This window comes from Danio rerio, chromosome 13 (genome assembly GCF_052040795.2).
Source record: "Danio rerio strain M-AB ecotype USA chromosome 13, GRCz13ab, whole genome shotgun sequence".
Classification (NCBI taxonomy): Eukaryota; Metazoa; Chordata; class Actinopteri; order Cypriniformes; family Danionidae; genus Danio; species Danio rerio.
The window spans coordinates 37,444,966-37,456,971 of NC_141033.1; the positions used below are offsets into that span (position 1 = coordinate 37,444,966).

General features: G+C 33.8%; 2 protein-coding genes across 12 annotated transcripts in view; one reads left to right on the forward strand and one right to left on the reverse strand.

Annotated features, from left to right (window-relative positions):
• The window catches only part of LOC141377032 (uncharacterized), a 316,142-nt gene that overhangs the window by 66,736 nt on the left and 237,400 nt on the right, over positions 1-12,006 (forward strand). The window lies entirely within an intron of this gene.
• The window catches only part of sptlc3 (serine palmitoyltransferase, long chain base subunit 3), a 60,370-nt gene that overhangs the window by 19,110 nt on the left and 29,254 nt on the right, over positions 1-12,006 (reverse strand). For all 3 annotated transcript variants that reach the window (XM_087277801.1, XM_087277800.1, NM_001003562.3), the window contains exons 7-9: positions 11,794-11,899; positions 8,615-8,834; positions 2,454-2,580 (exon numbers count right to left, since the gene is read on the reverse strand). In XM_087277801.1, coding sequence (XP_087133927.1) covers positions 2,454-2,580; positions 8,615-8,834; positions 11,794-11,899 — 453 coding nt within the window. The remainder of the gene's footprint in view (positions 1-2,453; positions 2,581-8,614; positions 8,835-11,793; positions 11,900-12,006) is intronic.

Here is a 12,006-nt window from a genome sequence, read left to right on the forward strand (position 1 = left end):
CTGCTGTAATAGGAATTCATCAGAAATAAAGGAAAGGGAATACGGTATATATGTGATCCTGGACCACAAAACCAGTCTGCACAAGTGGCTTTATTTGATTTTATATATACATATCAAATAAAAGCTGAATAAATATGCTTTCCATGCATGGATTGGTGAGAGAAGACAATATTTGTTTGAGATGCAACAAAAGGTCTCAAAAAAATCTAAATGATGAGAATGAGTTTTCAAAGTTGTCCAAATGAAGTTCTTAGCAATGCATATTACTAATCTAAAAATATATATATATATATTTGATATATTTACTGTAGAAAATGTCTTCATGGATATTATACTTAATGTTCTAGGCAAGGCAAGTTTATTTATATAGCACATTTCCAAGTATAAGGAAATAAAACAAAGAATAAAATGGTTAAATTAAAAACTAAAAACATTAAAATGTGTTAAAACAGGTTTAAAAAAATGAAAAATAAAAAATTCACAATAGTGCAATCTGTCGGACATAGCACAGTGCTCATTCAGTAAAGGCACAGCTAAACAGATGGGTTTTAAGTGTTGATCTGAATTCGCCTAACGTTGGAGCACATCTGATTATTTCTGGAGGCTGATTTTAGCAGTGGGGGGCTGAAGGCTGATTCACCCTGCTTTGACTGAACTCTTGAAATTTCTAATTTATTTATTGATCTGAATGATCTGTTTGTACTGAATGAGCATATCTGTAATGTATTGAGGTCCTAGGCCATTTAGTGATTTATAGACAAGTAATAATACTTAAAAATCTATTCTGAATGTAACTGGGAGCCAGTGTAAAGACCTGAGAACAGGTGTGATGTGCTCTGATTTTCTGGTTCTGGTCAGAATCCTGGCAGCAGCGTTCTGGATGAGCTGCAACTGTCTGACTATCTTTTTGGGAAGGCCAGTGAGGAGTCCGTTACAGTAATCCACCCTGCTGGTGATTAAAGCATGAACAAGTTTCTGTAAATCTTTACTGGAAACATAGCATTTAATTCCTGCAATGTTTTGAGATGTATGCTAATTTCTTACTGCTTTGACATGACTACTAAAACTTATATTTGACCTAAGAATAACACCAAAATTCTTGACCTTATTTTTGTTGTTTGACCATTAGAGCCAAGGTACGCATTCACCTTAAGAACCTCATCTCTGTTCCCAAATGCAATGACTTCAAAGAATTTTTTAATTTTTACAATATTAGATTAGAACTTCAGAGAAGCAACACTGTACATATGTACATATACCCACTCAATCACCCTCCCTCACCAGAAAAGGGACAACATATATACATATTAAAATGCCAGGTGTAAATGAGAATGTGTTTTCTTGTCTACCTGCGATCCAATTGATCAAAACTCATGTTAATACCAGGTGTAAAGCATGCTTTAGATCAGTGTGACTCATAATGCCAGTAATAACAGTGATGTGAAGCTTGTCCAAGTCTGATACAGACATCACAGTGTTCAACAAATCAAAACAGCCTAGAGAGATTCTCTCAGCACAAGTTTGGACTAGAACCACTTGTCCGACTGTAGCAGAGGAGTTTTATTTGAAATAGTTATCTGAATTAAAAGGTGTGCTGTGTATACAGACTTTGACACAATCATCCTAAAAGCCTCTTGTGTTTTATAAACATAGCATACGGAAGATTCCACAACTTCCACAATTAAATCTGTTGTTTGCTCTTCTGTTAACTTTGACATCTGTAAGATTTAAAATTTTTTTTTTTTTTGGAGCAGGTCATTGGACAACACCACTGTTTTGCTCTGTTGACGATCAAAAAACCCCAAAAACATTTAAGGAGGATTGTAATAATGACCTTAAAATTGCTTTTAAATAAATTCCAGCCAAACTAAAAGAAATACAACCTATCCAGAAGAAAAGAATATTATAGGAAATACTGTAAAAATTTCCTTGGGAAATATTTGAAAAACTATTGCTATATTTGAAAAAAAGTGGTTTGTCTCTTATGACAGTGTGAACTTCAGCGAAACTAAAAAGAAACACAACGTCTCCTCTAAAAAACATAAATATATGGATTAACGCATATCAAAAACAGAAGGCAGCTTGGGAAAGCCCTTATAACATCTGGTGCCATTCTGCTGACTTCTAATACCTGGAAATATGTGACCTTTTCTTGACTAAAGGTCTGGATTCTTTAAGCTAGTTCTATTGCTTTATTGTAATCTGGTTTCCATTTATTTTTATACGCTGCGGTGAAATACATTTTATATGGTTATTAAATCTCTTTCCTATCAGATTGCTCATGTTTAAGCCAACGTGTTGGGTGGAGAATTACACTGTCTGTTGATATTAGAATCACTGACTGGTTGGAAGTGAGGTCTCGTCATCCTCTGATTTATCAAGTGTATAGTAGTGCTTTGACTAATGTGGACTCTTAAATTGAGTCAGTGTCTATGCAGTTGTTGGTTACTTACCTTCTGTGGTTCCATCGACTCCCATGATGCATTTGATTGCCCTGATGATCTGCTCCACGACAGGTGGCGACATGGCTGTAGCGTAAACCGCACTGTGAGAGTGACACCGCAGATAATCCACCAATTCCTGCAGAAAAAAAGAACAAACATGCAGTTCATTAAAAACATACTTCAACACAAAATTTACTTATAATTATATCACAGAAGTTCTGCCTAAAATAAATCCTGTTGAATTATGAGAAACAAACTTGTTTAAATTGCGACACTGTTAATAGTTTCCAGCAGAATCTACAGTAACTTATTGGCAGCAGTTCGTCATTAACTTACTGTAAATCAATTACAGCAAACAGACTGTATTTGTGTTTATACAACCATTTATCTAGCTCTATATTTATTTACAGCATTGTATGTATATCATTACTGTAAAATACACAGTAATTTTCACAATGCAACTTTAAAATACAGTAACATACTGCAAAACTGTCCAACAGTAAAATATAGTTCATATTACAGTTAAATACTGTCATTTACAAAAATTGTTTACAGTGCAACTTATTTCTAACTTAATTTAATAAAATCAATTCTAAAATATAGTAAATTAAATAAAGAAATGAATACTGACATTAGACTAAGTAATATATTACAATAATTTTATGGTAAATAACACTGTGCTGTGCTGGTGTAAAATAAAGAAAACACACATGGAGCACTTTCTGTTGTCTAGGTCTCTGTCAACAACTTTCCAATATGTATTTTTAGGACCAGAATAGACACCAATTTTGTATATTTTCCACCCTTTCTCATGTGAAAACCTTTTTAAATTCAGGTCCACCAATGTTAATCTATTTACTGTATGTGTTGTTGTCAGACAAAATAGACCCTTTTCACATTTACAGCTTTCTGAGCAGCAGAAGTCGTCATAGTTGTGTAAACTTAGAGCGAACTAAATGGTACAACAAATATTTTATTACAATACTATTTACTGAAATAATAAAAGAAAAATGCCATAATGGTGTTATCAAGACTTTCAGAAAAAGGAGAAAATAGTGTCGGACTGATGACAGCAGCCAGAGGAGAGAATAATGTCAAATTTTTTCTCAGCCCCAAAGATGCTGCATTACAAACACCTCGCAAGGAGTAATTTGTTTTTTGACGCAAAGATTATATAATACCTACATAAATAGATAGAAATTTTCAGGTTAAGCGTAATTAATTTATTTAATGCATTAGCAATTTACTTCAAAACAGGCAACAAACAAAAAATCCAGAGATAATTGAAATTAAAAAAACAAAACAAAACAAAACAAAAACAAAAGGAAGACATTCACAATACGCCAAAAACAGATTCATAATAGCTTACAATAGACAAAGCTTTTACATTTTTTACAGTTTTGAGAGACTTCATTAACAGTAAAAATCAAGATAGTAAATAACAGTTCAATGACTGTTAAACGCGTCATAACAGTCTTGTGAAAAGGGTCTGCACAAAGGCGGCACACACTATCTGCATTTTGATTGGTCAGCTCAACTGTCAATCAAACTCCAAGCTGAACAGTCAATTCGACTTTGATTTTACAAAGATTAATCTGTAAGTTTTAAGCGGAGTAGGTGATCCGTGAGAATTGTATTGTGCACTTGAGGTAAGATATTTAACCTCAGAGCTGAACCAGTAGTAAGCTATTTAAAATGCCACCTACTTGCAAGAGTAAATGAACCAAAACACTGTACAGTCCAAAACACACCACTAGAGGGAGATGAAACTACACTGCAAACAAACACTTACTGATCCACTCTTATTGACCACTTTAATGGCATAATTCACCCAAAAATGCGCATTTACTTACTATTTACTCTCTATTTCTTTATTCTGTTGAACACTAAAAATGATATTTTCAAGAAAGCTGGAAACATGAAACCATTTACATCCATAGCAGGAAAATCATATACTAAAAAAGACAAAGGTTGAATACAAACTCAAACTGATTTGGAATGTTAAATGAGAGTAAAAGATGACAGAATTTTTAATTTTGGGTGAACTAACCTTTTAAATATTTTAACTACAAATCACTTGACATAATGCCTCACATTTTGCTGTCTAGAATTTTTAAAATATGGTGTAATTTGTGTAATTCTGTACACAAAAAACACTAATAAAAATTGTGTGTGCACATATTTTAGGACAATTCTGCTAATAGTTCCAAATAAATTTAGACCTAGCATTTAGACCCCTCCCCCCTAACGTTCAGGTCATGCTTTCAGCCTTGGGTGGGCACCAATACAATGTTTTCCACACAAACAGAAGCTGTTGATCAGTGATGTGACGCATTCTGCTACTTAAACTATTTCTTCCAGACTTAGTTCCCAGTCGTTTCTGCATCCGTTAAAAGGCTCCATAGCAGCAGCCGATAAAGCTGAGCAGTCCAATCTCCAGCTCTTAATCTGTGTCCTCCGACATCTGCATCCATGTGGAGGGGCGAGGGGAGGGAGGCACATGGGCCTCTGCATCCAGATGTGTCCTCTACTTTGAGGACGGGGGCGATGGGCTTTTTAGAAGGGGGGGAAAAATCTGCAAATCAAACATCTGCTTCCACTTAGAGTGCAAGATCTGCAGAGCTTTAGGTCCTGGGAGCTTTGGGGAAACGGCGTAAGATAAGTCAGTTAAGAGAACGTGTCCGAAATCCACCCACATCTGTGGAGCGAAGGACTGGCTGGAGCCGTTTGGCCAACCTCCCACTGCGCCTGTGTACACTGTCCTCACAGCTGGTTTGCTCTGCAGCTTCTGGGCACCATTATTAAAAATAAACTGTCAATCTTACTGAAGGGAATATGAGTTTTTTTTTTTTTATTATGACTAATTATGATTAAAAAGTAGGTCTGCATAATACATTGTTTAAACCTCAATATTGCAGAGTGTGAATTCTAGTGGTGTAATGGATCACAAATCTCAGAGTTTGGATCACACTACGGTTTTTGAGTCACAGATCGGACCATTTTACGGATCAGCTGAAAAGAGAGGAGACAAATGTCAAAAGCTTTCCATTTATACAAAAATATTACTGCAAAAAAAGCATTGGTTTTAACAAACAGAACTTAGAACCTGTAATTTTATTAAAAAATAAAAATCAAGAAAGAACCAGCTGACAAAAAAGGAAACTATTCCATATGAAAAATGATCTTTGCTACTGTTGCTGATAATGCTAAACATCTTGTACAATAGATCATATTTATTTTCAATTAATGATTCAACATTTTACACATAAAACTTCATGTTTTATTATAATTTTTAAAAACCTATTCAATGACATCATTTTGATGGTTGTTTGTCACCACCCATTGGTTATACAATGTTATTACTACAACATTCACCAGCATCAAGTTCCATTAAACTGTGATTTTAATCTTCACCATAAACATCAGTGTTTATATATGAACTATAAACTGTTCTCCCAGGTACTTCTGTAATATTTAATTGTTTGTAGCTCACTGAAAAAGTGTAAAAACTGAATCTCTTTCGATCAAACGCAGATTTAAATGCAGCGCTTTGAAGGATTAACAAACATATGCAGATAATTATTATTTATCATTTATGTTGCGCAGGTTTAAATTGAGATCACGCTGTTTTAATGTTTGATTGTGTAGCTTTACACTGAATGAATTATGCAGGCTAAACAAACAGTGACAGAAAACACCTTCAATTAATGACCTAAGAAAGCATTTAGATAGGTCCCACAACAACTTTTTCCATCATCATTATATTTTACAGGGAAGCCTAAATGCTTTCATACATATGATCTGAATAACGCGAGAGGCAATCTCTCTGCAATTGTTATAAATGTTGTATTAACCAACAAGTTCAAAAGTTATTAATCCACGAGTCCCGTGCGTTCTGAACTGTAGATTCAGTTACACACTTACACATTGAAGTGACTCCGCAATGTTGCCAAAAGTTGTATCATTTTAAAGGCTTGTGATTGTAAGCATTTCAAGTCTGTTTAAAGCACAATCATTTATTCATTTATTTTGAATCAATGTTTGTTTTAATGTCATATCAGCAACATTAGCTACATTCATGGAAACACCTGTATTAAATATTCAATTTACAATTTACAATTTACAATGCGACACGGTGGCTCAGTGGTTAGAACTGTTGCCTCACAGCAAGATGATCTCTGGTTTGAGTCCTGGCTGGGCCAGTTGGTATTTCTGTGTGGAGTTTGCATGTTCTCCCTGTGTTGGCATGGGTTTCCTCCGGTTTCCCCCACGGTTTAAAGACGTAGTATAGGTGAATTAGATTAACTAAATTGACTCTAGTGTGAGTATGAGTATGTGTGCGCGTGCATGTGAGAGTGTATGGGTGTTTCCCAGTACAGGGTTGCAGCTGGAAGGGCATCTGCTGCATAAAACATACACCGGATTAGTTGGTGATTCCTTCCGCAGTGACAACCCCTGATATATAAGAAACTAAGCTGAAGGAAAATGAATAAATTATTTACAATCGTAACACTGACACTGATTAAAAGTAATATAAGTTTCTTTTAATGAATGATATTTAAAAAGCATCCTGCAGAAGACACCTTTCTAAATGTTTCCCTTCATATATTTCCTGAACCCAAATATTCTCTAATATAAATTTTAAAATATTTATTCAATTAATAGATGTTTGGGAAAAGAAATGATAATGTCTGTAACTATTTATGTATGTATACGATAAAGACTATTCAGTCTTGTTTTACATTTGATTATTCATGTTGTCTACCTTCTAGTTTGCTCGACTCCCAGAAAACTGAGCACTGTTGATTTGAATTGTTTCTTTGCTCTGTTGTATTTATCAATGCTTATGATTTTATTAAGCCATAGCAATGCTATGAATTGCTCAATGTTGTTTTTTTTGCTTATATTATATTGTGGTGAAATTGCTAGGATATTAAATACACTAATGCTTTATATTTCATTATTTAAAGATCATGATTCTGATACAAACACACAGCAGTCCTAATCCTATTAACCGTAATTCACATATTTTTGACCTAGAGACGGCGGTTACACAACTGCTGCTGTATTCTTTTAATCTGCATAGTATAGTTCACCAAACATTATAATTAAAATACACTATTATGCCAGTACTTGGCAAGCAGCCTTTCAAATTTATATTTCTCACTAAATCATTCAAGAGATTTATTCAAAAACACTGATTCATCCAATAATAAAACAAGCGAAGCCTTCTCAAATCACTAGACCATTTAAAAATATATATTAAATGAAAAAACAAAAGATTTTTTATAATAAATGCTGTTCTTTTGATCATATTCTATTCATCTAACAATGCTAAAATCAATAACTTGTACCACAAAATAATATTAAGTAGAACTGTTTTCAGCTTTGAGGTCAGTATATTAGAATGTTTAAAAATTCAGCTTTAATATATAAATAAAAGTAATTGTAAAATTGTTAATTGTAAATTGTTAATTGTTAAATTGTAAAAAAAAGTAAAAACATTCATATAGAGAAAAGTTATATTCAATGCTATTACAATGTCAGTCAAATAAATGTAGCTTTGCTAAGTTAAAAAACGTTTTTAAAAATCCTATACTGACCTCAAAACTTTGAAGAGTGGTATAGATTACAGCCTAGTGCCATTTAAGAAGCATCCTGTCCAAACCTGCAATTCTGATTTGTGCCATAAAACTGACCTGGCAATCGTCCAACAGTCTCACCTTATTAAACAACTATTATTACACAACACATGTACAGGGTCTCTCTCTCTCTCTCTCTCTCTCTTTCTCTCTGTTCTCCAAAGTATCTGTAATTCAAAAAGCCTGCAGTCGTTTTCAGTCTTTTATAATCAACTGCCATGTCCGTGATGTGGTTATGAAGTGAAGTGGTCTTTTTTAATGGAGTAATGAGATGAGAGAGGAGGTATGACAGGACTGTGACTGACATTTGGGGAACATATGTAGTTTTACATCATGAAACCAGACCGTGTGTTTGAGTCTGGGGAATGGTATGCATGTTGAGTAAAGGTGGCACAAGTGATTTCTGCAGCACCAGCGTCACCATATGACAAACAGTAGCTCTACGGGTGAATTTCTGTGCAATGTTAGACTGACTTCTGCCTTTTGACTATTGATGACCTTGATGGTAAAGTATTGGATGTTACCCACCTTTTTGCCAGCAATGTACCCGCCGGTAGCCCCGAAACTCTTGGTGAAGGTGCCCATCAGAACGTCTATTTCTTTAGGGTCCACCCCAAAATGTTCTGTAACTCCCCGACCGGTAGGCCCCACGGCTCCAATGCTGTGGGCCTCATCGAGGTATAGATAAGCCTTGTACTTCTTCTTTAGCGCTATGATCTCTGGCAACCTGACGAGAGAGCCTTCCATACTGAAAGAAAGAAAGATTTCAGTTATAGTGTTTATAAAACAGGGTTGTGACTACAATTAAAATGTAAATAATAAATAAATAACATGTACTTTATTACTTTAAATAAACACAATTTGAACTGAAAATAGTCACATTTTACAATAAGGTTTCATTAGTCCTTATTAAAATCCAAATTCATAACATGAACAATTACTGTAAAAAAATGTATTGTTAATGTTAGTAAATGCTAGGGCTGCACAGTGCACAATATTAGAAAAATCTGAAATTGCGATATTTTATTTCTCTGCAATTTAAAAATTGCGATATGAATTCAATTTCACAGGATAGTTTGCTCTATTTGACGGTTTTCTGAGGAGTCTAACAGTATTTGGGTACAGAAAATGAATAATCACAATGCACAAAAAAAAAAATCACAAAAAATATCTCGATTCTAGTCCAAAAACCTAAAAATTGTTATATCAAGTAAGAATATAGTATAGCATATTGAGTTTTTCCTTAAAACAAGTACAATAATCGTGTTTTCGCTTTGAAATGTAGATATTGTGGATATGTTATGAAACAAGACAAAAATTCTAAGTGAGAAAAACTTTTATTTTTTTCCTTAATCATATAAATTCCACATGAATGCAGTAATTAAAAACAATTCTGTAGATGCTGGCCAACTATAATTCAGACTCAACATTGAATATCTTGTGATGTGACTATTGTAGACGCGCACGTTGTGATATCGATGCTAAAACGATATATTGTGCAGCCATAGTAAATGCAATAAGTAACATTAGCAAATACATCCATTCATTGATTTTCTTTTCAGCTTAGTCCCTTTATTAATACGGCGGCAGTTCATTTCTATTGTTAGGAATGAACTGCCAACTTATCCAGCAAGTTTTTACGCAGCGGGTGCCCTTCCAGCCACAACCCATCTTTGGGAAACATCCACACACACTCATACACACACACTCATACACTACGGACAATTTAGCCTACCCAATTCACCTGTACCGCATGTCTTTGGACTTTGGACTTATTTTTTTAATCTAGTTGCCAAGTTTATTTGTTTCACTTTCATTTAGTTTAACTTGAATATATCACAATAGAGCTTCAATATAACCAAAATAAAAAAAAGTATTTGCATTTTATTTTCAAATAATGCATTTAATTTTTTCTTTTTTCTTTACAGCTATTCATTACTTTTAATTTAGTAATTAATTTAAAATAGTATGAATCTCATTCGTATACTTTAGTATGATTTGCTCATGTCACCAGTCATGATTTCACCAAGTAGGACATGCTCCTGGAATAAAATCTATGTTGATCGTGAAACAACGTTCTAATCAGCCAATCAGAATTAAGGGATACGTTTACAATTTATGTTAAGTTTAGGCTTATGGTTAGGTTTATGCACTTCTACATGATTGTTATCCAACTATTACTACCCTCTGAATAATTGGGAATAATTTACAGTTATGGTTAAGTTTAGGGGTAAGAAATGGGTATGAAGTACATTTTCATACAAAAATGATGTTCCAGGATCAACATAAGTGCTCAGAATATATAACTACACCCTCACAAATCTATCTTATGAACAGAAGCTATACAATATTATTTTTGTAATCTATATTAGATTAGTCAGTGCTGAAGCCAAATCTGGACGTTTTAGTTTAGTTAAGTTTGTAAACTTTATTGTCCCTCAAGGGGAAATTTTCTGTGGACTCACACAGCACTTCAGCAGGTTCTGACACAGTAACAATTAAAAATAAATAGTTACATAAAATATGTATTGGTGAAAAAAATTGAATGAACAGATACATGTTCATGTCATGTGTACTAAAATGTACAGGTATTTTTAGCACAAATGACTTTGTATCAGTATTTACAGTTGAAGTCTGAATTATTAGCCCCTCTTTGAATTTTTTTTTCTTATTTAAAATATTTCCTAAATGATGTTTAACAGAGCAAAGAATTTTTGACTATGTCTGATAATATTTTTTCTTCTGGAGAAAGTCTTCTTTGTTTTATTTCAGCTAGAATAAAAGCAGTTTTAAACCTAATTAAGCCTTTAAATGTCACTTGAAGCTGTATAGAAGTGTCTTAAAATATCTAGTCAAATATTATTTACTGTCATCATGGCAAAGATAAATAACTGGGAGCTAATAATTCAGGGGGGCTAATAATTCTGACTTTAACTGTAAATACATGCAAATTAGCCTCATGTATTGACCAAAACATTACTATTTTTTTTGTATTTTACATAACTAATTTAGGTTAAAATGGATATTACATTGTAATATTTAGCATGATAACAGCATAATAATAATCATTATACCCATTATGCCTTATAATCCATAACTTTTTGTGTCTCTTTTTTTTTTCCAAATAAATAAACCTTCGGTACTCTTAGACAGTAGTTCTAAGAAATCCCACTTTTGTCTGTGACAGCACAATGCACTCTAAATGGTTTGATCTGGCTACCTTGTACAGGTGTGGTTGCAAGTTAGTGAATCATTCATAATCTTTTATAATCCTGCGTGAATTTCATATAAAATTCATGAAGCTTCAGTGTTCACAGCACAGCGAGCACAGATTTATGCAACAAATGACCTTACAAAAAAGTGTTATCAATGCTTAAAAGCCTGAAAACGGTCACGCATCCACCACTGAAGACTTTGGCCTCAATAAACCAACAAATCAGAATAACCCAAAGAAATGAGAGCAATAAAGAGGCACTTCCACTGCATCCAAAAGAACTGCCACTGGTTATTTAAACCCTAAGAGATAGTAAATCTCTCTCTCTATCTTTTATTTATTTCTTCTTTGTCAAGTAACCCAAGCTATAAGTTAAGCTGAATACTAATTTATTTATTTATTTATTTATTTTGCTTTCCTGCTTTATTTCATGCAACTGCTTATATTAAGAATGGACTAAATATAACCGAATAACATCCACGAGCGTTCTGACCTGTAAATGCCCTCCACCATTATAAGAATCTTCTTCCAGGAGCGATGGGTACGAGGCTGCCCGGAGCAAATCGCTTCCTTCAGCAGCTTTTCTAGACTCTGCATGTCTGAAACCAAACACAAAACAAGCACACTGACATAATCAGCTAAAAGAAATACACACCCTTAGTTGGTATTTTTTCCTAACCAAACAAAGAGCTTTCTTCTTTATGCA